This window comes from Gopherus flavomarginatus, chromosome 9, assembly GCF_025201925.1.
Source record: "Gopherus flavomarginatus isolate rGopFla2 chromosome 9, rGopFla2.mat.asm, whole genome shotgun sequence".
In the NCBI taxonomy this organism is placed as follows: Eukaryota; Metazoa; Chordata; order Testudines; family Testudinidae; genus Gopherus; species Gopherus flavomarginatus.
In genome coordinates, this window is record NC_066625.1 from 63,540,482 (window position 1) to 63,568,113 (window position 27,632).

Consider the following 27,632-nt stretch of genomic DNA (forward strand, 5'->3'; position numbering starts at 1 on the left):
GGCTGCTCGCCGAGGCTTTTATACGCGGGGTCGGGGCGCCAGGCTGAGCCGCATGCCCCGGGTGAGGCAAAAGGGGATGGGGCGGGGGCACAAACTCTCGATCCCGGGCTACCGGGGGAGTCTGCGAGTGAGGCCGGAGCCCCTCTCACCCCACCAAAGGAAGGCTTGGTGTGGGGGGGGGGGGTGTCCCTGGACGTGGGATCCGGGCAGGACCTCTCTCGGAATAGAATCTCCCCCCTGTGGGCCCCTGTTTCAGGCAGGCATGGAGTAGACATCTCATGTTGGAGAAGGACTCTGCTGGGTGAGTTTCCATGAGAGGGGGCTCACTCCTCATTTGTCGGGGCAGGAAAAGGGTTTTTGCACTCTTCTAAAGCAGAGTCACGGCTTGCCAGCCTTCTCCTAGTCACAACCTCTGTAATACCCCTATCTATGCAGGAGGAGGCCTGGGAAATCCCTTCATCCAAGCTAGTAGGGTGACCAAACCTCTAGATGTTATCAGAACTCTCCTGATATCAGGTGGTTTGTTTTATATACACAACTATAATCCCCTGGCCCTGAAAAAAAAAAAGTCCTGATTTTTTGCATTTGCTAGCCGGCCACTCTGCAAGCTAACAACTTTCAGTGGCTTCCAGGCCTGGGAATATGTGATATCCTGAAGTCTGTTTGGGCCTGAGAAGGGTAGAAGGAGGGATGGCAAGCTAGTCAAACTCATTCACTGGATGTTTCTGCCAAAATTAGTATCAGCCAAATAATGTTGTTTTATCTGTTGCCATTAGGTTTCAGAATTAACATTTCAATGAGATGACTGGCATCCATTCACGCTTCTTTCCTGGGTGTTATTTTCAGCTTTCTGAAGAAAGTGCTGCATCAGGTCAAAATAGATTATCTTGGCAACCATAAGAGGTAGGCATTTCTTTTTTTAAAATTTAATTTCATTAGAAAGTGATTGGCCATCAGGGAAGTGCAGCTATAAGGGTTCACTATATTCCAGCTGGACTTCTGATGATCTATCTATTCCTTGATTTGGATTCTTATGTGCTAAATATATTACAACATGCTGTTTATCTTAGCAAACAACTTTGAAAGCTTAATGTGATTTTTTTTCATCTAATAACTTCATAAAGAAATCGCTGCATGCAATGCATAGCTTCCAGAGTATAATGTGAATGTTATACAAAGAAGTTTATGGTAACTATGAACAGCTTAAAAGGACTATTGTGGCATTGTCTTTTCCCTGTATTTCAAAATATTGAAAATATCTGTTTTAAATTGTTTACATTCCATCTCAAGCCTCATCTTCTGGAAAATTAAAATGGTTTATTCAATAGCTGCTTAGGTTGTAAATGTTTGAGAAATGGCCTGAAGATAACAAACACGAATAAACGGAAATGATTGCATATATTTTATTGTTTTATAATGTAGGATCATAGATGTGCCCGGGGCTTCACAGAGAGACTATAGACATGGTCCCTGCTCTGAACAGCTTAATTGTAACATGGGAGTTTCTCCATTTACTATGTCTTGCCCATCTGTAAAATGTATTTCCCTATCTCCCAGTGATGGTATGAGGGAAAATACAGTGAAGAATGAGATGCACTCTAATACTGCAGTGATGCAGGGCCATTCACATACCATAGATAACACCATGTTCCTGTGAGGTGAAGGGGTTATATTCCCATTTTATATCACCTGAACTTCCATTTATCAAAACTTTAAAAATGATTATATTGATAATCTAATGTATTACACTCAAGGACTTCACTAAACTCACTCATATCAATGGCAGTTTTTCATCATAAGTATTTTACTTCAAAGGCAAAAATAACAACAATACCTCATACTTACATAGTATCTTTCATCCAGAGTGCTTCAGAAATACTAAGTCAGTGTATAGGAGCAATCACTTCCTGCCCACTGAAATACATGGTTATAATTGTGTACCAAACTATACAACAGCATTTAGGAGAGAAATGAAGCTACCAACATTTTGCCACTTAGATGATAGGTGCTTTAGAATTCTCTGAAAGGTGGAATTTGGCCAGTATAACACCAGTCTGAAGTCTGGCTGTCAGTCAGAAAGCAAGGGGAGAATAAAATCTCTATGATTTCCCCCTGCAACTCTGTGTGGATTTTTTTTTTAAATAAAACTTTTGCCATTGTATTTCCATGAATCAGCTGGCCAGCCTCCTCAGTCTAGAAGAAATTGGCTGGAGACTAGCATGTAATCACTTTAATAATCAACCAGATAACTTCCAGATTTGGGTCTCTCTTACTGCTTTGCATTATTGGATTAACTGACTAGGCAAGAGTAAAATTAGGTTAGGTAGACAGTCTCAGAGGTTCTGAGGAGAGCGGAGCACTTCTCCATTTCTAATCCCTATGGCAGTGGTTCAACCCATGGCCCATGTGACATCCTCAGGGCCACACAGTACTCCTGAGGGAGTTCTGCACCAAAAAATTAAAAATTATGTGCACAATATTTTAAAATTCTGCAAATTGTATTTGTTAATAAATGTGGCTCTAGCATGGCAGTGGGGGGCATAGGCCACTGGCTGCATTGAGGTGGGTGAAGCCCTACCTCCCCTAGTGGAGGGACTCAGCAGTAGGCAGCACCTGACCCTGACACAGTGAAAGGGCTGGGCCTGCCCCAGAAAAACCCTGGGTCCCCAACCCTCTGAGACAGGAGTGGGTGGACAGGCTCAGCCCAGCAGGAGCCAAGTGTGTGTGTGGGGGGCTTAGTGTGTGTGGGGGATCCAGGTGTGGGGTGAGAGGTTTCTGTGTGGGGCAATCTGGGTGTGGGCAGCTTAGTGGGACATCTGGATGCACAGGGGCTCTTTGGGGGGTTCTGGGTTCAGGAGTAATGGGATTCTGCAGGGGAACCAGGTGAAGGTGGTTGGGGCTCAGCAGGAGGGGTCTAGGTGTAGGGGCTCAGTGGGGGGTCTGGGTGCTGGGGGAGTGGGGCTTGATAGGGAGGGGTGCAGGTGCAGCTGGTTGGAGCTCAGTAGGGTGGGGGCCTGGGTGAGGGAGCTCATCAGGGGCAGGTCCAGGTCCAGGTGTAGGGCTTGTCAGGGTAAGGGATCAATGGGCCTGTTTAGTGGGGGAGCCCCAGCTGCTTCCGAGGGGATGCCACATGCCTGGCTGCCGCTTCCCCTGTGAGTCCCCCTTTCTTCCCCATCTCATCCCCCTCTCCCCCTGCCCCATCCCTCTCTCCTCCCTCCCACATTCCCCTCCCCCTGCCCTATTCCATCCCCTTCTTTCCCCACTGCCTCTTTCCCCCACCCCTTTTCCCTCATCCCCACTTCCCTCATTTCCCCACTCCCCCTTACCCTCATCACCGGCACTTACTGTTCCACAGAAAACAGGAAGGCTCCCAGCACATAGAAGGGGAGCACGATGGACACTCAGACTAGGAGCTGGCGTTCAGCTGCAGAGTCAGTGGAGTAGAGGAGACACACAGTCTGCTTCAGCTGGGCAGCTCTGCACTTGCAGAAATGATGGGAGGAGGAGTGGTACATAATCCAGTGTGCCCCCCATGCCTCACCTCTGGTGGGGGATCATGCCCAAGAAACTGTGCCCTAGTCCGTCTCCCTCCCTCCCCCCACAGCTCTGCAGCTTTCCTTTGCTTCCCTGCCATTTTCTGCAGGGAATCACAGGAATTCAGTGGGGGTGGTGTTTTCTGCAGGCATGCAGTCCCGCAGAATTCCCCCAGGAGTAAGCTAGTACAGTGTACATATATTGGGTGGATGCGGGTCACATAACACACACAGAGAACTGCATATGCAACCCACAATGGTAAAGAGGTTGAGAAGCACTGTCCTCAGGGTTCATGTTGCCATTTGAAAAAATTCTTAAATTTCAGGTTCAAATGAAACCAGTATGTCCTAGTGAAACTCACTCTGCCTTTGCATCAGATTATGCAGAAATAAAATTTCATATTGTTTTGGCACAAAATCATCAATTGACTCAGATTTTAAAAATATCTGTACTTTGGTTAGTCTTTTTGCTGAGTCTCATCTGAGTTCATAATGTAACCCCCTGAAACCCAGGTGAGTTTATCGGTGTTTCCTGCTTTGTTGCAAACATTTAACATTAGTTGTGAAGGCTGAGCAAAAATTCTCTTGTAATTTCAAGATTGGCTATAGAGTGAATGTGCAGGGTTTTAACTTTGCTGACTTAATCTTCAAGTGGACAACACCAGACATAATCTGTGAGTGGATGTTTGCCTTGAGCACAATGCCCCCTAGCGGTAACAGAACAGATATGACATTCCTGATGTTAATGGTTTTATGAGGGTTTAGTTGTTTGCACCTGATCTGTGAGCATAAGGGACCCTCTACACGCTGATGGGTCCCTGCTCACCTAGTAGGAAGATCAGCAGGCTTCAGGATTTGTCCATAGGGAGGGAATGGGTTGGAATTATCTCCATCCTAATTGCAAAGTTTGAAAAGTTAATGTGGTCTCAGGCTGTTTTAGCTTTCCTATGAGCCTTTCTTTCCTATGGAATCTCTCCTGTAAGGGCAATTTCTAGTGGCAGCCTGAGGCCCTTAAGGGTTTTGTAATAGAGCCATACTAAAGAGCTGGGGAGAGCAGCAAGAAGCCCCAGAGAATAGAGAGGAACAGAGTCCTCCAGGTGCACAAAATTACTGCCTATACAGCATACTAACCCTCAAAGGAATAAGGTTGTCACCTCTGAAAAGATCTCAGATCCTGCTGGCCTGAGAAACCACTAAAACTTGGGTGAAGCATAGAAATAACATACATGTGGAAACTTACATGGAAAGATTTTTACAGAACTTTAGCTCTGTAGTCCTGTAGTTCTGATTTTAGTGGAGTAATTTATGGTAAACACTGCAATCAAACATTACTATAAATTCAGAATATGCCTTTCAAAAGGGTTTGGAGTCTTCTGACCCTTCACTTAGATAATGCAAAAACTGTTTTTATATAATAATCTTTTATTTTTAGGTTAAATCTTAGTTTGCTTCCTACTGAATTTCACCATCCTCAAAAACCATGAATTCGGGGAAATATATGAGAACTCGACAAATAATTATGAAAGATGATTCATTTAAAGAGGTGACTAATCTAGATAATCTGAATTTAATGAGTAAAAGGATAATTCTATATAAGCTAAAAATATTAGTTTTGTTTAAGTGTTTAACAAAATTGAAGTAAAAATATAACAGGGTTTCAGCATGTAATTGATTAAAACTAAGTCATCGTACACTGACTTTTCGGCTACAGGCTATTGTCACAGGCTAAATTTTTCAGAAGTCCCTAAGTAACTTAAAAGCTGAAGTCTCATTTTCAAAAGTGACTTAGCAGTTTGGAGCCAACAAACAAATCCCTACCACAACTAGACACTCCATTACATATGCTTCTCCTCTGGGAGAGTATGAGAGAGCAAACACCATATGACATTTTAGTCATGTTGCTTAATGTTTTACTGGAAGATGCTCAGATACTACTATATGCAGGTGGCGTTAGAATCTATATCCAATAGATCTGAAATCAGTTTTGAAAGCTAGACAGGCATTTGAAAATATTTTAACTCAGTCTAAAAGCCTGTGCAATAGTCCTTTTCATGTCTCAGTGGAATTAAAGCACCAATCCTTATAGAAGTGATGACATTGGTCATGCATACTATTACTATGTGAACTTTTTTACTTTTTGGGAATAAGATGTAAGAAGTGGGGACTGGAGTAGAAATAGTTATTTCTTGCCATACATCTATTGGCTAAACTGTATGGAGCCTGTTTCAATTTGATTTTTTATAATATGCAATTGTACTTGCCTAGGTTACATCCAAGAAAGTGGCTAGTAAGTATGCTCTGGACTGGATAGAAATAACCTGGTGTATACTCGACAAAACAAGTATGGGAATACATATGGCATGGATATGGAAATAACCATATTTACCAGAAGCACTGGTATTAAAACTTTAGTGAGATCAAGAACTAAAAGCAGATTCTTCTATCTATAGCCTTTATAGTGCACGGATGACTATACAGGGACTATGAGCTGAGCAAAGTGCAGAATTATACTTTATAAAAATGCTTCAGACCTGTCAATTCAATTAACCAGAGTCCAACTTGTAAAAGTAAATAAAAAATTATTTTGCATTGTATTTAAAAATGTTATTGTACATTGCTGTTCAAAGTTATCGTTGAAATGAACTTGTTATTTACAATAGTTTTTTAAAAAAGTTACATGTGCAGTTTTCCTCTCTGCACTCAACATTCATTATATGTACTACAAAGTTCAAGTTTCTTTGCATACAACACAGCAAAAGATTAGTTGGTAGAATAAGTTATCCCAGAAACTTATATGTAGCCAATTAGTATTAAAGCTGGTTTGCAATCACCTGGCCAGGTAAATGTTTGGGTCATTTGTTTAAAACTAGATGGGTTATATGTCTCTGGTGTTTTTCTTTGTCGTGTTAATTAGTCCAATTAAAAATTGGAAATTGGAGTTTATTTTCATTTGTGCTTATTACTATTATGTGTCCTCATGCAATATGTTAATAGTAGTAAGCTCTACTGAAACTAAACTCCAATCAGTGAAGTTCTGCATGCAGAATTAGCACATAGCCTTAATCTTACCATACATAAAATGTTTGCCTCTTACAAATTCAGTCTGCCAGATTAAGTGGCCAAATTGATAAAAGTCCTACTCCACAAATATTTCTTGTCTATGCAGCCCTTCTGTTTCTAAATTGTGATATTCATATCTGGCTTTAACTTCTGCCAGGAAACACTCCAAATATATCATTGGTGTCTCTGCTTTGAGGTTTGCATGCCAAACTATTGTGACTTTAGGCTAAATTCTGTTCCCAGTGAAATAGGGGGATTTTTGCTATTACCTTAGGGAAAAAGCCATATTTTTAACCTGACGAAACTAGTTAAAATAGCTCTAAAAGCAAATCAAAGAGCAATCTCCAGTTCATATGTATATACTGCATGTTCCTAAAGGCTGCCTTGGGTGTGACATCATCAAATTTCCATGTAGAACAGAATTTACAGACCAAAGAGAATACATATGGATTAATGAGATTAGAACTACAGCCTAGAAAATTATTTTAAGATTCACTGTCTCAATATCTCTTCCTTCACCTGAACAGCTGTGTGTGTGTGTGACAAGTCACTCTGTTCAATTTTTCCATCCCATTCAGTATCAGTTTCTTAGTCACTGGAGTAAATTCCAAAAAGGGATGAAGTACTAGGAGCAGACTAATCTGAGTGGCTGCATCACAGAGTAGTTTACCAGATATTCAAGCAAAAGTGAAAGTACCTGTAAAAATGAGTGGGGGGAAATCTGGAGTAAGTTGATCACACTTGTGTAACTGCAATGTGATTTAATTGATTTCAAAGGAAATCTAAGGAACAGTAAATGGACCTACCTATGCTACAATGGAAAGGTCTTTTCAAAGAGACTTTTGTACTCCTTTTTAAGTATATGAATATCAGCCTCTACTGACAACAAACTTTCTTGACTGGAAGCAGGTGTAAGCTCACTAGACTGATCAGTATCTAGCTGTGTTTGTTTAGTTTCAAATTCATATGTAATCTGAAATTGATAAATACAGAAGTTGACATAACTCACACCTTGATCTTACTTGATCAAGTGTTACTGTGCTTGATCTCTCTTAGAGAATTCTAACAAAATAATTTAGTTTTAAAAGGGCTGACTCAAATTTGATCAGAAGTTGATTTTGGTTTTAAAAAGCAAAGCACAACAGATATCCCCCCCCCCCCCCCCCGCCCATATCGCTTGGCCCTGACGGAGCAGCAAGAGCCAGGGAAAGAAAAATAACGTCCGAGCCCGCCCTGTCGGGGCAATGGTACAGACGGGCAGGGAAAGGAAGAGCCGGGCCGACGGAGGGAGCAGCTGAGATTGATGTGAGATGAACAAGGCCCGGGCAGCATAGAGAGCACAGCCCGCAATCGGCTCTCAGCACCGCGGCCAGCGCTCCCCTCCCCGCTGAGCCTGCCGCTCCGGGACCCGTGAGCTTAGCTCGGGCTGCGGCTCGCTACACCTTGCCCTGCCGCCGCCGAGGGGCGGGGGGACTAGCCGGAGCGCGGAAGAGCTGGACCGGAAGTGGTGGTTGCTATGGCGACTCGGGAGAGGTTTCCGCCGGCCAAAGACGAGGCGGTGACCGGTCGGGGAGACTCGTTTCCATGGTGCCCAGCAAGTTCCGGCCCGGTGGCGGCAGGGCCGGGCCCAGCACTGTAGGTGTCGCGGGGGTGAGGGGAGAGGATTAGCCGCAGCCGCTGGAGGGAGGGGCCCCGCCAGCTGCTGGTGCGGGGCTTGTGAGCTGGATGCCTCCGATCTTGGCCGCCTCAGAGAGCTTTGTGCTTCCGCGCCCGCCATATCCTGCCTGTCTGCGCCCAGTGCGGGGGCAGTGCCCCAGCCCCCTGGGTCTTTTACACCAGTAGTGGCCATGGCTCCATCCCCTCTTCTCTCACAGGATTCCCCCCACCCATGCCCAGGCTTGCTGTCCCTTCCAGGCCGTGCCCAGCCCCACCCCATCCCACCTGCCAGGAGACTCCCCTCCCTCTGCTCGTGCGCCTGTGAAAACGCAGGCTGGGAAAGCTGCTCCCCTTGCCAAACGCACGTCAAATTTTTATCGTTGTCAGGATTAATTAGTGTATTAGTGCTAAATGTTCGGATTTTTTCGTTTGCATCTCGTACTCCTAGAGATGGGGAATTGGGCAGGTGGGCAGGTAGTCACAGCGGCTGTTTGGTTGCCCTTGGATTCTGCTTGGTTGTACCACTGTACACGTGTTTCAGGGAACACTGCAACACAGTGATAGCTTAAAATTTGCCAGGTTGTATAGTACACTAGCAGCGATTATGATCAGGAGAAGGAAGTATATTTACATGTGTGTATGTTTCATACTGTGCCCCCTGGGTGTGTGAGCTGCTTTGTACATTTCTACTGAACAGTTGTGATTATTAGAAATGTTTTGGAAGGTTAGCTTTAAGCTTTGTAATGTAAATAATAAACATTAAAAAACCTGATATCTGTCCCTCAAAAAAAGTCTAAGAGGGATATTTTTCCATTTAAAAATAGACCTAATGTAACTACCTCTGAGGACCAAAAAGAAGTGGTTATTTCAAGCTGGGTTTTTGTGTGTGTGCTTTAAGACTAAGACTAAGACTACATCTACATAACATACCACTTTCAGTGGGGTATAGGGTATGTGTAGCTTTGTACTTCAGTCACACCCTTCAGATGTGTCTTTATTTCACTGTTTGCACTGCTGTTTAAACCTCTGCTGGGGGGTATTTGAGTACATACTCTTCATGAGAGGTGGGCAAACTTTTTGGCCCGAGGGACACATCTATGTGGGGAAATTGTATAGTGGGCCATGAATGCTCACAAATTTGGGGTTGGGTTGCGGGAGGGGGTGAAGACTCTGGCTGGGGGTGCAAGCTCTATGGTGGGGCCAGAAATGAAGAGTTCAGGGTGTGTGTGGGGGGGATGAGGGCTCCAGCTGAGGGTGTGGGTTTAGGGGTGGGGCTGGGGATGAGGGGTTTGGGGTGTGGGAGGGAGCTGTGGTCTGGGATCGAGGGGTTTTGAGGATGGGAGGGGGATCAGGGCAGGGGATTAGGGTACGGGAAGAGATCAGGGGTATAGGCTCCCGGCAGTGCTTACCTCAAGTAGCTCCTGGAAACAGTGGCATGTCCCCTCTCTGGCTCCTATGCGGAGGCACGGCCAGGTGTCTCTGTGCATGCTGCTGCCCGTGGAGCTCCAAATGGCCAAGGTTCCTGGCCAGTGGGAGCTGCAGGGTCAGCGCTTGGGGTGAGGGCAGCATGTGGAGCCCCCTGGCTGTCACTATGCATAGGAGCCGGAGGGGGGACATGCCACTGCTTCCAGGAGCCATGAGGAGCAGGGAAAGCCCCAGATCCCTCTCCCCGGCAGTAGCTTGAGGGCTGGATTAAAATGTCTGACAGGCTGGATGCAGTCAGTGGGCCATAGTTTGCCCACTCCTGCTCTACATACTGCCAAAAGATGCATGCAGTGTAGACCAGAGTTCCATTTGAGTGTAAAATGGAAAGAAAGTATGGCGGGGGTGGGTCAGTGAGTACAGGTTACGAGAAATGAATATACTTTTGTCCATTCTGACTGTATTATCTAAAATGGACTTCTTTATTGGATGAATTATTATATTCAGAGAATTTCCCTCATTAATAAGGTATATTTGGCCTTTTTTTTGCAAAATGCAGTCTGTTTTTTTTTTTCCCTTCAATTTACAGGTTAACAACTGTGGGCTTCATCTGGTTATCCAAACCTCATCAGTGGCAGAGAGAAGTAAACCAGTAAGATCCAAATTCATTTTTTTTTAAATTACTGAAACATAGAATATCAGAGTTGGAAGGGACCTCAGGAGATCATCTAGTCCAACTCTCTGCTCAAAGCAGGACCAATCCCCAGTTAGTTTTTTACCCCAGTTCCCTAAATGGCCCTCTCAAGGATTGAACTCACAGCCCTGAGTTTAGCAGGCCAATGCTCAAACCACTGAGCTATCCCTCCCCGCGAAGTTAGATAATACAGATGCAAAAATACTCTTGTTTCTAAAATAGTTTTTAATATTTAGTTTTTATTATTTTGTTTTGTAATGATTTATTTCAGCCAATGGGGACAGGTGCTATATAAAATAAAAGCACTGGAGTCAATCTTTGCTATGAACCCAGAATAAGTTTCAGCATCTTGTTGTGCCTCCCTTCTGTTTTTCCTACTGCTCTGGGTGGGAGTCTATCTGGTGCAGTACATGTTCTCCAGTTCAGCTATGCTGGCCCAGTGTATTGTGCAGGTGAAGTCAAGTCTCAATCCCCATCTTTTTCCTCTTGCCAATGTGCTTGAGGAAGTGGAAGAGTGGCCAAGTGGAGACTGCTCCCCTTCCAGTGCCAGTCTCCAGGATGTGTTTGACTCATTATTATTAAGGAAAACTGATTTCTTGTTACTGTGCTCATGCCTACTACCCTGAAAATAATTGTATATTGCCCATGCAAGATTTGACATTGGAGGCTATCTATTTTAATTTACTGAATTATTGCATTTATATTCTAAAAATAAAGCTGATCTTCAATAGAATTATTCTTTTAATGGATATCTGTTTTATAACTAACATATTTTGGCTGAGATTTTCAAAGCCAGCAAAATAATGTAGACACCCAGTAGCTGTTCATTTTAATGGGAAGTGGTTGTTCAAATTCTCTAGGCAGCTTTGAAAACCTCAGCCTAACTGCAGTACTGTTTTTACCTTCCGTCCATTTTCTTGATGATAATGAAATATTTTAAATGAACATAATATTGTCTCATCTGTTTTAGATATTTATAATATGCCTATTCAATAAACCTGTCATGTGAAGTCTTTTTCTGGTACTATACAGTGAAATCTGAATATTACTGCCTTCTTGAAGAGAATAATACATTTTAACATGGTGTAAATCTGCTATTAATTATCATTCCCCAGAAAAGAAATATCTAGCTTAAATAAATTATAATAACTGTGTACCAAATCTATACAGTTAATTGTAAAACAATATGTGTGTTCTAAAAATTTTGTTTCATGTATGTCATATTTTAAACATTGTGTTGCAGTTTGAATTCAGGGTAAATAAAGACCAGTCGTCTTTCCACAACAGGCTCTTGCAACATGATCTGGAAAAAAACTATTCAGGAAAACAAGGTAAAGTTTCCTTTTCTAGTTAACGTCTATAACAGCCTTAATTATAGAAAGAGAAAGTGTGATTAGCAAACAGAAACTTATTTCATGCACACTTAAAAAATGATTATTATTTCTAGCATATGAAAGACGTGACTGTATTCTCATCTGGGTGCATGGCCACAGGGGAGACTAGCTCTACTTTTTATTTTTTGTTTGTTTTCAAATTTGTTGTAATAATGTAATCTTGGTGATGTTTGCTGCTTTACCATGTAATGCTATTTACCAATACGTTATTTTGGTAATATAGTTTTTCATGTAATAATCATGTCTTGCTTTATAAAAATCATATAAATTGTCCATCATTTCGTGGAAACTTTGTAATATTACATTTGTAGAGCAACACAGGGAATTTTGCACTGTCAGTCTGTGCTGTGTCTAATCTTTGAATGATAGAATTTAAATGTTTAAAAGGCTGTTAATCCTTCATCTTGGAAGAAGGTTATTTCTCGGTCTTCTGACACTTTTTTGAAGTACTTTGGAATCAGGAATTTTGTCACTTGCAGTACTATCTAGTTACCAAAACAGATAGGGAGAATAAAAGTTTCAGTGTAAACCTAGGTGTCCGACATATCACACTCTGTTAATTTGCTGCTTAGCTGGGGAACTAGCTCTTTAACACAGTTACAGTCCTAGTTTTGGGGAACTAATAGTTTTCTTTTGAATAAGGTTGGGGAAATATGTTAAATATGGGGACCATCTATTTTGATGATACCCCTTGGTATCAAAAGTAAGAAAGTAACCAATATTCATTTTATGTGAATGTATTATGTTCAACTGGTGTGTGTGTGTGTGTGTGTGTGTGTGTGTGTGAATGAATGTATTATGTTCAACTGGTGTGTGTGTGTGTGTGTGTGTGTAAAAGTACTTACTGTCTCTTATTCTGTCAGTACTCATAGGCTCCATGAGCTCAAAAAAATTCAGAGACTGTTTCTCCTAAATCTGTTGCAGTGTTTCAATAATTGGGATAATTGAATCGCTCTTTCACTGTGTGTGCCAGAAGAAGATTTTTGTTTGGTTGTTTGAACTAGACAAGACAGTTTTGAGATCAAAGTCTTATTTAAAGAGGAGAATGATTCCAGTGGGAAGAAAATAAGGGTCATTTTCCTAGTGAATTTTTTTAAACAACAAAACATCTTGGCTTTTGGGAGGAATAAGGCATCTAAGATTTCACTGCCAGTTGTACTGAGGATGGAAGGAGCCATAAAATTCATCATGTTTTTTGCCATGTTGCTGCTGCCTGCAATCCTACAGGAATTGTGATTGGTTAGATTATAGTGATATGGAAGTCTCCAAACACCACTCAGTTTTTTATGCATGTGTGACATACCACGGTACAATCCAGACTAATGAGCAACTGTCACCCCTGTCCTGCGTTCTTGGGTGCCTTACAATGCATTGCTGAAGTTGTTCCCACCGGGGCTGTTCACAAACAGCCTTCCAGCATAAGTTTCTGTTTCTGGCTGCAGCCTGCCAGACACACTTGGGTTACTCTCTGGCTCTCACCAGCCTTGGTTTTATTGCTGGGTGACCCCAAAACCCCCTGTCAAAACCTAGTCCCAGATTTGGACCTTAGCGTCCAAAATATGGGGGTTAGCATGAAAACCTCCAAGCTTAGTTACCAGCTTGGACCTGGTAAAGCTGCCACCACCCAAAAAATTAGAGTGTTTTGGGGCACTCTGGTCCCCCCAAACCTTCCCTGGGGACCCCAAGACCCAAATCCCTTGAGTCTCACAACAAAGGGAAATAAAGCTTTTCCCTTCCCCCCTCCAGGTGTTCCTGGAGAGACACACAGAAGCAAGCTCCGTGAATCTAAACAGAGGGATTCCACCCTCCCCATTTCCAGCCTTGGAAAACAGAAGTACCGAGAGCTAATCTCTCTTCCCCCCTCACCCAGAGGGAATGAAAAGTCAGGCTAGTAAATCTAACACACACAGATTTCGCCCTGACTTCTTCCTCCCACCAATTCCCTGGTGAGCACAGACTCAGTTCCCTGGAGTTCCCCACTACAGAAAAACTCCAACAGGTCTTAAAAAGAAAGCTTTATGTAAAAAAGAAAAATACATAAAAAATGGTCTCTCTGTATTAAGGTGACAAATACAGGGTCAATTGCTTAAAAGAAATATGAATAAACAGCCTTATTCAAAAAGAATACAATTCAAAGCACTCCAGCAACTACACACATGTAACTACAAAAAAACAAACCTATCTTTTTTGTACTTACAACTGGGAAACAGAAGATTAGAAAGCAGGAAATAGAGAAATCCTTCCCATAGCCGAGAGGGACAGATACAAGACCAGAACAAAGGACTCACACACAAACTTCCCTCCACCCAGATTTGAAAAAGTCTTGTTTCCTGATTGGTCCTCTGGTCAGGTGTTTCAGGTTACTTCTTTTCAGGTGAAAGAGACATTAACCCTTAGCTATCTGTTTATGACACCCCCTGTCTTAGATTTCCCTCAGAAATGTATGTCCTGTACTGCCCAGCCCTCTCTTGGACAGTACAAGTTATATTTATTTGGTTATTCCTTAAAAAGATATGCACACAACTTGTCACCCCCAGTGGAGTTACCCAGAAACTTCAATTTAAACACATTGGATTAGACAAAACAATAAAAAAGTTTATTAACTACAAAGAGAGAGATTTTAAGTGAGTACAAGTAATGAGGTACAAAAGTCAGAAATGGTTACAAGACAAATAATGTTTACTAATACTTAACTTAACAAACTATATCAGATTCAAGCAGAGTTTCTCAGGACATGCTTTCAGCAGTCTGACTGACCAAACCCTGTATGTTGGGACCCCTCCCCTAGATATTTCCTTTGCTGCTTCAAGTTAAGTGAAGTGATAGGCCGGGAGAGAGAAAGGGGAGCCTTGGGATGTTTGTCCCTCCTTTTTCCAGTTTCAGTCTCTCTCTTGAGAAACATTTCCAGTTGGGCACTAGGAATCAAAGAATCTGTGTGGAAGGATATTCCTTTCTGGGTTTTTTCACCTGTTTGAGCTTCCTTTGTTTCACTTCATGCTTGATGACTCTGTGCTCTGCCTAATTTGCATTTAAGCAGTAAACACATTCCTTTGTTTAGGGCAGACCTGTGTGCCAACTTCTGTTTTGGCAGGAGTAGGGGGTTTGGAACATATGTTAATAACATAATACAGGGAAATTTTATAACTTCACATATAATGTTGCCACACATTTTATCAGGATGATACTCACCAACAAATTATGAGTTTTCAGATGATACCTTACAAGGCATACATGTACAAAGGTTATTACTGTAGTGTGTAGGGTATGAATACAGTGGTGTATTCTGTCACAGCATGTCCAGTTCTTTTTAAAGAATACAAATAAACAAAATAGTCTTTAACGTAATGGTTTTGTAGACAAATAAACTACTGATTTCTAGATAGCTTATGTAGTTTATTTCATAGGTGCCAACTCTGTGGGTCCTCTGGGGCTGGAGCACTCACAGGGAAAAAGGGTGCTGAGCACCCCCTGGCAGCTTCCAACGCCCCTGCCCACCAATGGGCCCTATGGATCAGTGCCTCCCCATTCCCCTGCTACCTGCCATGAACAGCTGTTTCATGTCGTACAGGAGGCTGGGAGGGAGGGGGGAGGAGCGAGCACGGGGCGCACTTGGGGGAAGAGGTGGAGCGGGGCCTTAAGGGAATGGTGGAGTAGCGGCGGGGTCTGGGTGAGAGCCGGGGGTCGAGCATCCCCTGGCACTTTGGAAAGTCAGCGCCTGTGGTTTATTTTATTGTGCAATGAACTGCAGGTTTTTGGTAATTATTATTATTTTTTTTTTGCTCCAGGAGATGGAAGATTATTGACCCCTTTGGTGCGTAATAAGCAGGTGTATGTCCCAGTAGCAGCCAATTTGGCAGATCTTTCAGGTTTGGAATTGAAACAAGGTGCAGGCTGTCTATCAGCATTTGGGGATTCTTCTGTTCATACTCCTACAAAATCCAGAACCCGACAGGGCTGTCATAGTGCTGGTCCAAATATTTCAGGTAACTATGGAGACTAGTCTGTTTTGACGGGCAGTCCAATTTTTTTCTTTCAAATTATGTGTCTTGTGGAAAAGTTATAGGTTACAACTTCTTATGCCACTCCAGCTGCCAGTATGTGTGGCTAAATAGAAAGCACTGGCTACTACTCCTTTTGTTTTTGTATTATGAGGATCAGAATGAGCCTTATCAATAAATTGTTAGTTACAGTTTTACATTAAAAGGACATCTTTTTTAAAATGTAGATTTCTTCTTCTTCCTTAAATTTTTTATTGTCTATATGAACCATTGTCCAGTATTGTACTGTACTCCACACAGGCTTCCTGTTCAGTTTCAGATTGATTTTCAAGTCTTTAATCTTGCATGTATTGATCCAAACAGCTATGATTAAACTTATTTAATTTTCTCTTTGGTCCTATCTATTCATTATATTCCCCCTTTCCCCATCATTCTTTCTTTCTTTCTTTCTTTCTTTCTTTCTTTCTTTTTTAGTGATAATTATCTTACTCTCCCTTTCTGCTCCCCACAAAGAAATAAAAACAAAGTTTGGGTTCCTCCAGGAATTTAGCATAAAAATTAGGGGAAAGTGCTGAAAGTGTTATATTTAAAAACAAGAATTCTACCTAATCACAGTGTGTAATCTGACTTTAGGCTTAAAGCAAGAAGGAATGAACTTTTTGATGTGTCAACTTTGTTGCTTCTTTCGAACCTTCTTCCTCACCCCAACCCCAATTTAAACTTATTTTAATTATAAGGGAAGGAGGAATTTGTGAGATCAGTTATAGGACTTGAGCCCCCATTCTTATGGTGGGGTACGGACATAGTGACCTATTTCAGAAGAATATTTTTTCGGTGAATCATTCTCCAAATAAGTCAGAGGTTTGCATGCTGCTTCGTTTTGTACGTGTTTAAATGAATTTTAAGCCCCTTCTCCTCCCTGCCAATTATTTAACTATAGATTCCAGAGTAACCAATTAAATTATGTCATCAAAATAGCCCCTCCTTTCTTTCACCATAACAGAGAGAGAGACATTAGGGCCCATTCCTATAAGGTGCTGTGAACTCCTGACCTTGTGAGTAATTCCATTCAGCACTTACTTGACTGAACCTTATAATGTTAGGCTGATTCATTTTGTTGTATTTTTAAAATTAAAATATCATCTTCCACACCCACATGACATGTTTCCCCCTTTAAAAATATGTCTAACTTCAGGAATAGCCAGTTATAGGCTCAGAGTTGGGGTGAAGTAAAATAAAATAATTCTAGTTCACCTCTGTTTCATTTGGAAGATGTCTTCCTCAGAGTTCAGATATTGCAGTTAAATCCATGAATGCAACCTGTAACCTGATGTCTGAATGATTCTGGAGCGTTCTAATACAAATAAAGGTAACTTTGAGAAGGTTCCAAATTTACAACATACTATAAACAATCAGTTGGTATCAAGCTGTGTAAAATCAACCAAATTAATAGTTATGTTTCTAAAAGCATATGTACAGTATGGTTGTAGTAACTTATAAATAGCACAAGAGAAAACATGGGTAAATATTAATTCTAGTCTAAACATTGGGTAGAGTCAATTAGGTACCGTGATGGAGTCCTAACACACGTGAACAATGGATATCTTTTAATTTTTGATACATAGGAATATTCTACCTTTATTCTGCAGAATTAATAAAGCAACTTTTAAAATTTCTAATTCAAGTAATTTTTTGTATGATTTCCTAATAGATAACATAAATTTTGGGAGCAGTGCATCAATCACAGCATTTCCCATTCTACATCGTGCTACTGATGAAAAAATACTGAATTCTGATAGGCTGACCCTTGAAAGGTGAGGAATGTTCCGATAAGATAAATTTGAGAATGGTATAAGTATCATGTTGTGTAGATGAGAAAAATGTGCACTGCACTTCAAAAGGATTTTTTTTTTAATTGTGTCACGCTATCAGGATACTGAAAGCTTCTATGTAAAACTTCAGTGTAATTTATCATAACTTTGAAAAATATTCCATTCCTGCCTGGTCTCAGTTTGAGAGCTAACTTTTTTTCAAGTTTGACAGATATCTTTTTTTGTTATATTTGAATGGGCAATCGTTTGCATTTTAACTCCTATAGATTGCTTTGTAATCTGAATTCTGACATGCCAGAATCTTTAAACTAAAGACTCTGTCTGTTATTATTAATTAGTATTATTCAAGTAATGCTCAGAGGCTCCAATTAAAATTTGGCCCCCATTTTGGTAGATGGTGCACAGATATGAAGACATGGTCTATGTTGGTAGCCATTACTGTGGTGGCTGAGTACTACCAAAATTTGTTCTCACAACACTCCTCTGAGGTAGAGAAGTATGGTTATCACCTTTTTAAAGATGAGGAACCGAGGCACTGAGAGGTTAAGTGAGTTACTCCTGGTCACGTAGGAAGTCTGTAGCAAAGCCAAAAGTGAAACCTTAATTTCCTGAGTCTTAGTCCAATAAATAGACCATAACATTCTTCCATATAGATAATTATTTCCCCCTAGTTAAGATGCTCAAGAGATGTCCCAAAAGAAAAAGTATGCATAAAAATCATGATTAACTCGAAGTCAGGCAATGCAAGGAACGTGATCATGCGTCCTGGACGTCATTCTGCCATAGTAATATGCTTTGGAGAAGCTAAACAGCCTTCCTTCCAAGACATTCCCTTTCCCCGTCCCTCCAACTTTGGTGGTGACACATCAGAAATGTTCTGATGTACATTAACACTAAAGCTGATGTTAGTGATGCCAGAAAACAGTATAAAGGAGCAGGTACTGATGCACCAAGGGGTCTGAATGCCAGAGAGATGGGAGGTGCAGGAACACCCTAGCTTGGGCACCAGTGTACAGAGAAATATTTAGTAGAACACTTAAGAAGCACCACGAAGAAAGCTAGTTCATGGATTGTTTGTGCTTTTACAAGAAAAATACTGTGCTGAAACATGGAGGGCAGGTGCTGTGGCAGGTATTGAAACACCGGAGAGAAAGCATGTCACAACGTGAGTGAACATGTCAAAATGTGCACTGGAGCTCCCCAGCTGGTGTCAAAACCCTAGGTAGAAATTGAAGCCAGTGCTAAAAGCTCGTGGAGTGCCCTGTAACTATCTTTTGTCCAACAGTTTGGAAAAAATGGTGGCAAGTCACAGTAGAATTTGTAAATTTTACAAAATCTTAATTTTATATAAATTTGTTTAAAGGAGATTTTTTTTCTCTTCTCTAGTGCAAACTTGTTTTGATTCTTCCATCCCTAATAGATGCCTTGTAAGTGGGCATCCCATATTTACATTGTAAAAATACACTTCTACCCCGATATAACGCCACCCGATATAGCACAAATTCAGATATTGTCTGTTCCATTTTGTTTCTTACAGCTGTCCCCATACTCCATTTTGTTTTTGTTCTCCTCCTGTGGCCACCCTTCCCTGGCTGTTAAGTTGCTTACCAGGGCCACTGCCCTTCTCAAAGGGAGGGCCCCTTGAGTTGTTTAACAAGAGCCATTGCCCTTCTCAAAGGGATGACCACTTGTGCTGCATGCTAAATGGGATCACTGCGCTGTTCAAAGGGTTAGTCCTGTTATCACCTTGTTGAACCTGGGCTCGGTGTAGGGCAGGCAATGTCCAGAGCTGCAAAACCTATTGTGTTTTTAAGATCCTGGGCATGAGTCATAGGCCTCATGTGCTTTTGAGTCACCTATTGCTCAGGACTTTGCCCAGACATGTTTCTGTGCTCACCTGCCTGGTTTTCCCTGTGCCTCCTCCCCTCTGACAGAGGGAGCCTATCAGGATTACTGGCGGGAAACTGCCTGAGTTTGCCTTTAAAAACAGACATTTTTGAAACCAACATCAGAAAGGTTCCTGCATTGCTGCCTGGTCTGATCAGCCAGGGGTTTTGGGGGTCCTTTCTCCACTCTTGTTTTGTTTTTGAGCGTACCCCCGGTTTTTTACACCCCCCCCCCCGAAGAACGAATTGCTACCTGAGAGATCTCCTGATTATTGAGACTGTACCGAGCCTTCTGATGTTCTTGCTGCTTCTGCCTTTGCTGCTGCCTTGGGGACTGGTAAGAATCCCTCTGTGAAACTTTCCCTACTTTTATTTTATTATTTTAGCTGCTGGCTCTGTTTCCCCAGCACACAGACTCAAGCTAAACCTTGGTCTGGGTCTTAAAACCTCTCTTAAACTCCGTGGCGCTTTGCTGCTAAAAATAAGTTTGTGCTGCTGCTAAGCTCTGCTCCTGTGGGCTTTGCCTCAGGGCTCCTTGCTTTCAGCTGTATCCCTTGGCTTCAGCCACCATCCCTTGGCTTCCTTGGGAGCTGTATCCTGGGCACATACCACTCTGCCCTCTGTGACTTCCCCATAGCATAAGGTGCACCATAGATTTTGTTTTTTTAGTTTAATAAGTCATAGTTTGTTAAAATTGTAGAGCTTGTAAATTTCACCTGCCTTGTTATAGTTTACTGTTTTGTTGCTCTGTATAGTTGCTTGTTATAGTTTTGCTTAGAATTGTGATATTTGTTGTTTTGCCTAGTCGTCGGTTAAGATAGATAAGGTTTTTGCTGCTTCAAATTCTTCTTCCCGCTGTCCCGATCTCTCCCTGAACTTTCCCATGTCTGTTTTTCCCCCGCTCCAATTTCCCCCTCTGTGTACTTCTCCGTGTCTATAGACAAGGTTTTTGCCGCTTGAATTCGTGTCCGTTTTCCCCCTCTCCAATCTCCCCCTCTGTGTGCTTCTCCGTGTCTCCCTGTTATAACTCCTTGCTGCCCCCACCCCGCGTCTGCATCACCCTCCGAACCTCCCAAACTCCTTGCTGCTTCACCCCCTGTATAAACTTCCCAAACCCTTTGCTGCTTTTTTCCCCGCATCTGCACTCTCTCCGAACCTCCCAACTCCTTGCTGCTTCCCCCCGCCCCGCGTCTGCATCACCCTCCGAACTCCCCAAACCCCTTGCTGCTTCTCCCCCTGTGAAACTTCCCAAACCCTTTGCCGCTTTTTTTCCTTTGTTTCTGGTGTCCGCTTGTTGCTTGAACCTCTCTCCAGCCCTTCTTTACACTTCTCCGCTGCCCCTCCCCTACCGAAGATCACCATCATACTGCTCCGTTGTCCTTACCCTGCAGGGCTTCAGAGTCCCTCGCTGCTTCCAGCCACACTCTCCTCTCATCAGTTGCCACTAATCATTCACGCCCCTCCCCCCTCCTGTTCCTTGACAGATTATCTGCTATCCTAGCCTCACAAATTAAGTCATTACTTTTCTTTTATACCGTTACATTGCATAAATTCACTTATATTCACATTTTACTTGTAATTATAACACCCCATTGGTTGCTTCCACTTTTCTGATATACTTTGTATTTGCATTGATACCATTGTGTTACATTGTGTATAAGGCCACCAACCACTTAATACATTCTATCTAAAATTGTTGAACATTCTATATAGAAGCTACCATTTTATTTTGCATTTCTTTTTGATACGCTTATTGACTGTACTGTACCCCATTGTGCTGAACCCCACTTACTGTACCCAACTGTTAGAACTCCCTACACTGTTCAATAAGAAGAACCCCTCCATCATTGTCTGTTGTAAACACCCTATACACCCCATCCCATCGTATTTCATTGTTAAATTCTCACCACTTCCTTTTTCCTTTAATAAAGAAATTAATTGGCACCCCACCTGTGTGGTAATTGCTCCCCAAGATCCCATATACCTGCAGGCAGGGACAGATATAACGCAGTAAAGCAGTGCTCTGGGGTGGGGGGTTGCGCGCTCCTGCGGATCAAATCAGGTTCGATATAACGCGGTTTCACCTATAATGTGGTAAGATTTTTTGGCTCCCGAGGACAGTGTTATATCGAGGTAGAGGTGTATTATATTCTGCTCCTTTTCATGTAAAGGTTGATAAAGTCCTGCATTAATGATGCATAATTCTTTTAAAAGTCAAGTTCCTAACTAGTAGAAAGATTAGAAAAATTATCTACACATTCAGGGTAAAACCCTGGCCCCATTGAGGTCAATGGGAGTTTTGTTATGGTTAGCAGGGCCAAGATTTCACCCTCACTTGTTAACTTGTCTGTTGGGTTTTATGAATTTCTGGGCTTACATATCATGGCTATGATGTCATTTCTGGCTACATAACTGTAGTGACATAATTTTTAGAATAATATTAAAAAAGCAAAGGCGTTAAAAATGAAATAGTAAAACAGTATAAATCCCCAGCCTGCAAAAGTTTATATCCCAGCATGCAGATACTCCCAAAAGGAGTCTCATGAGTTCAGTGGGATTCCTCCTAGAAGCCACTGTCAGAGGGGCTGTAACCCTTTGCAGTACCACTCCCACAACTTGTTTTACTTTTGTGTATAGCCTAGATTGGTTTTGTTTTTACTTGTCATATTTAATGTGTATTGTTTCATTTATTAATTTTATAAAGTAAAAGTTCAATAGACCAATTAATCCCCCTCAAAATAGTAAAAACATAGTTTTTGATTGGCATTAATATAAATATGGACTTCTGATATGGTATCCAGGCAGCCACTAGCTGTTGGAAGATGATAATGTTGACACAAAGGGGCTGATACTGAGATGATGACTCTGTAGTAACACTGCTGAGTAACAATTAAATAAATGATGATTAAAAGAAAGGCTTTAGGAAACATTTTGAAGCCTCTGACCATACTTGTTAATATAATTTGATGCAAAATTTATATATTAAGTTCAGTTAACATTCCATAATTCTAACAGTTCTTAAAATAAATGACATTTAACAAAATAGTGCAATGAAATTACTTTATTCTTTATGTTTCATTATCAGAGTAGTTAAGATTATTAAAAGAACACTAAATACAAAACGAAAACAGAATATTGAAAATTGTAATGATCTCTTCAGGATTCTGTGATATAATTTACATTTGTACACTATTTTTACAAATATATTTCATTCCTACTAGGGAGAGTTTGTTCTGTCACCTACTTTACCTTTTAAAATTTTCTAATGGTTACAAAATTATTACTTATCTTTCTTTTTCAGACAAAAGCTGACAGTTTGTCCAGTTATCGATGGGGAAGAGCATCTTCGCTTGTTGAACTTCCAACATAACTTTATAACTCGGATCCAGAATATCTCTAATCTGCAGCATCTTGTTTTCTTAGATTTGTATGATAATCAGATAGAGGAAATAAGTGGGCTTTCAACTCTGAGGTGTCTCCGTGTCCTCCTGTTGGGGAAGAACAGGTAAAAAAAAAAAAAAGACTAGATCTGTATTTATTATTTATGGTGTAGCACCTGTAGCCTGCATCATATCTGTTCTGTTTAAAGGTCCTAGTTGTCAGATTAGTTATGAGAACTGCAAACTGTTTCATTCATCTCTTAAGACCAAGGTGGAGCATGGTACTGGGATTTTTCCAAATGCCACAAAACTCAGCATTTTTGCTATGGAATTTGCCATTTTGTCTGTGGCCAGGTGTTGAACAACTTTTATATCCTTATGTTGCCAGGACCCATTTGCTGCTGCCTCTTGCTCTCTAGCTTTCCCCACAAGAGGGCGTTAATTGAATTACAGTGCATAATCCCTGCACTGTTTGATGTATCCAGGTAGCACAGAGTTGGAGAACCAAGAGCTGGAGTTCAGCTTGCAGCTAGAGAGTCAGTGGAGGGAGTGAGAAGTGTAAGCCAAGTAGAGAATAGCACAATAATGAAGTCCTAAGGAGTAGTGAAAAGGAGCTTCAGAAGCTGGCTACAGTCTCCCCCTTTCCTGGCATATATTGGAGGCAGGAGAGCAGAGGTTACTGGAATGGAGCTAAACTACTTAGAGACCATAGTTTTAAAAAATTGTCAAAATAATACTGAGGAGTTGTAAATGAATAAGTATTTTTAACTGAGATGTGCATAGTTTTGTATAAGTAAGGGAGGATGCGAATGCGAGGTATTTCATGATGGCAGAATAAAAGTTTCAGTGAAATTTAGGGTTTGCTGATGTGAAATCAGGTCCCATTGTGCCACTCTGCCCCGGGGAGTTGAGTATAGTTTTCTGATACAATGGAGTGGCTATACCACATTTAAATATGGAGGAGCAGACTAGTAAGTAGAACTAAATAATATGAATGATCTTGAGTCTGATAGTGCTTCTAATTATATAGTTTTGTTGACAGTGTAGCAAATAAATTAAAAGTTGAAATATTAACAATTTATATTTATATTGTAATACGGGACAATGGATATTGCAAGGAGTGCACATATTCAGATTATTGTGCAAGAATTTTTAGCAATTTCTGTTGATGTGCTCACTTTTTCAGTAAAATGGTTATTTTTAAAAAAAATAAATTAGTTTAGCTGCATTATTCTGAGAACAAAGGCTGGTTTAAGTTCACAGCTCCGAAAGTTATGTGGTTACATCAGAATCTCGGCTTTCATGTAAATGTAAAAATAATTTTCTAGCCCTCTGTTTTCTGGCACTCATTAAAGAAAAACTTGAAAATGTGACCCAAATATAACTTGTGCAGTGACAGCTGGTTGACTTTGCAGTCAGCCTGAAATGCAAGCTTCGAGAGAGGTGAACTGCATCTCAGTAGGGAGTTAACTTCAGGACCCACTGTTCTGAGGTGAGGGGGAGCCTGAGGTGATGGAAAATGGGAGTCTTAAGCTGCTACCCTCCTTTCTGCCACAACCATTCCAAGAGGAAGCGGTGGCCATAGCATGGGAGTGGGGGCATGCAGACAGAGCCACTGTCTCTGATGTGCATAGAGCATAGGTTGCTCCAATACAGCCTGCTGAAAAGTGCATCTTAAACCTGAAGAAATTAACTAACACAATAGGGCTTGGCATCTTTGATGCTAACTGACTAAAGCCTAGGTGGGCTAACCAATTAGTCCCATTCTGTGATATTTTTGTTTTTTTATGTCCTGCAGTAATACTGAGGGGTGTGCTGTGGAATGAACGATTCTGTTCCTCTATAGTGAATATTACCCCCCCCCCCCCGTTTTTTTAAGGATTTTTTAAGATCATTATGATTTTGGTGCTATTTAGTAACATCTTTTAAACATCTATTCATGTTTGCTATTGCCATTTAATCTGTAGTTATGCTCTTTGAGAAAGGGAGTATATGTACTGGAATGTGAAATAACTATAATATTTGTCTGCTGAAGCTTTAGGATTATATCTGATCTTGCCAGTGATCTTGCATGGGACTTATACTTTTTTCTGGTTAGCTATTGTCAGGACGGCAGTATTGAACCCCATTCTGCTGAGTCTCTTGATGGTATCCCTAGCCTCCATGCCATGACAGAACACTGAACCATCATCCCTGAACTGTTCTAACACCTGCCTAAGCGCTCAAGCCGTTAGCCTCACCGCAGCCATGTGCCAGGCCCCTGACTGGCTGGGCAGACAGCATTCTCATAGGATATCTGAGCTATATAAAGACCCCAGCAGGAGGAGCAAGCTATCTGAGCAACAGGCCATTTTGTTGCCTTGCTACTTTTGCATAAGCTTATCTTACTGCCTTGGTGCCTCGCCTGACCCTGCCTGGCTGCCCTGCTGTGTTGCCTGACCTTGAGTTGTCAGCTCATTGCCTAAACCTGCTGACCCAGCCCCTTGGATTGGACCTCCTAACTAGTGACCTCTGCGAGAGCTCTGACCAGTGCGCTGGACTGCCTCTGATACCTATTGACCTCTTGGCTGCCCACCACCTGTGTATACTTGACCATTGCTCTGAACTGCCACTAGCCCGCTTTGGCCATCGTGCATTACAGCTATGGTATGTGTTAACAGAGCAGAACATACATTGCATATGCTAAAGCAGCAGACATTCAAGTATTTACTGTACAATTCTCAATTCTAGAACCGAAACAAAACCAACTAACAACATTTCCTAGGAGTGAACAATTGTTTTGTGATATAAATAGTTTGGCTGTCAAAAATCTTAAGTTTTATCCTAAAGATTTCTGTTAAGAGACCTGAACAAGTCTCTTGTGTATCAGATTAGGACTAAAATAAATTAAATACATTATTTCATAAATAAACAGGAAATGTTACTTATATATTCAAGATTGCACCTGTACAATACGTTTTAAAAAACATAAAATTACTTTAGGACATAGTCAATCCTCAAAGGTCTTTAGAGTTCACAGTTTTAACGTTATGCCTTCAGCACATTTTACTGGTGAATAGTAGCCTAAAGCATAGTTAAGGGTGAGCCTATCTTTCAACTTTCATGGGCCTTTTTCCTTCATGATGTTACTAGCTATGATTTCCGATACGCTATTCATAATACTTACAGCTGAGGGATGCTCGTCTGTGCAGAACACTGAGATTGAGTGTTCCTGCAATGTAGGATATACATGTTAGCACTTCTGATTGGCACTCCCTGTTCCACCTGGAAATTTAAGAGAGAGTGGAGGCCTTTTAATTAGGAGTAAGACTTCTAAATCATGGTCAGGGGAAGGGAATAGGGAGGGAGGCAGAGGACAGAGAAAAGATTAAAGGGATGCTCTAAACAATATCCCATAGGAACAATATCCCATAGGAAATAAGGGTCATAAACAAAAGAACAAATAAATGACAAATATGTACTCCTGTTGCTTAATGCACTACTGGGTAATGATCAGATGCTGCAGAGATGAGCTTGATGTAAGAACTTGTATAGAATAGAATAGATGTAGATGGACAGAAAGTGCACATTTAAATCAAGGGAAAGAAATGTGGCAGATCTAAGTAGAGAATATGGCAAGAAAAATAAATTGTCTGAAAGAGAAGGCAGAATGGAGAAGACAGGTAGCAGATACAAGTATATCCCAATGGCATATCTACTATGAGGATTTTCTACTTTCCTCTGAAGCATTTGGTATTAACCCACCTGGACCTTTGCTCTGATCTAATATGGAAATTCCTGTGTTCTTAAGTAGGATGAGCAGGAAACAAAAAGTAAAGACACAGAAATAGAGATGCAGAAAATAAAGAAGGAAAAGAGAAATCTCAAAAATCAAAAGAAACCATGGAAAAGTGTGCTAAATTTTACAGAGACTGAAAATTGAGAAAAGAGTCTAGAACAATGCAATGCAGGATCACAAATTACAAACATCATGGGAGGAAAAAGGACCAAGAGTAAGATAGTGGTGAGGGTAGGGATGTGAATGTGGCATTCAGAACAGCGATTGATTATAAATGGGAAAGATGTGGGGAAAGGAGAAGAGCTAATTTTTTAACAATCTGAATTTATTGTAAATTAATCAAAGATCTAATGAAGCTGCAGAACGTCTTTTTGGCTTGTATAAGGGAAGCCCAATTTCTTCTTCTTTGCGTTTTGAAGAACAGAAATCCTAGACTTTTTTTGAACTACAGCAGGTTTGTTGCATGTGATGAATAAAAAAGAACCAGTTAGTTAGTACAGAAATATCATTTTAGCCCTTTTTGTTGTCAAGTGGAGGAAATCAAATCAGATTCTGGCTACAGTTTTATCAGTGTAAATTGAAGTTTTCTGTTTACAGTAGAGCCTCAGAGTTACGAACACCTCGGGAATGGAGGTTGTCTGCAACTCTGAAATGTTCATAACTTTGGAAAAATAAAAAGGTTATGTTGTTCTTTCAAAAGTTTACAAATGAGCATTGACTTAATACAGCTTTGAAACTTTACTATGCAGAAGAAAAATGCTGCTTTTAACCATCTTAATTTAGATAAAACAAGCACAGAAAGTTTCTTTACCTTGTCAATTCTTTTTTTACACTTACCCTTTATTTTTTTAGTAGTTTAAGTTTAACACAGTACTGTACTGTATTTGCTTTTTTGGTTTTTGTTTTTGTATCTCTGCTGATGCCTGATTGAGAACTTCGGGTTCCAAAGGGTGTGTGTGGTTGACTGGTCAGTTCATAACTCTGGTGTTAGTAACTCCT

General features: G+C 41.2%; 2 protein-coding genes across 3 annotated transcripts in view; both read left to right on the top strand.

Annotated features, from left to right (window-relative positions):
* ADAL (adenosine deaminase like) overlaps positions 1 to 27,632 on the top strand; it is a 168,065-nt gene that overhangs the window by 48,593 nt on the left and 91,840 nt on the right. The window lies entirely within an intron of this gene.
* The window catches only part of LRRC49 (leucine rich repeat containing 49), a 123,995-nt gene continuing 104,485 nt past the window's right edge, over positions 8,123 to 27,632 (top strand). Inside the window, exons 1-6 of one of the 2 annotated variants that reach the window (XM_050967955.1) lie at positions 8,123 to 8,228; positions 10,261 to 10,323; positions 11,609 to 11,696; positions 15,545 to 15,742; positions 17,466 to 17,571; positions 22,777 to 22,980. In XM_050967955.1, the coding sequence (XP_050823912.1) occupies positions 8,178 to 8,228; positions 10,261 to 10,323; positions 11,609 to 11,696; positions 15,545 to 15,742; positions 17,466 to 17,571; positions 22,777 to 22,980 (710 nt within the window). In that variant the 5' untranslated portion in view covers positions 8,123 to 8,177. The remainder of the gene's footprint in view (positions 8,229 to 10,260; positions 10,324 to 11,608; positions 11,697 to 15,544; positions 15,743 to 17,465; positions 17,572 to 22,776; positions 22,981 to 27,632) is intronic. The other variant, XM_050967956.1, reaches the window with a different exon arrangement.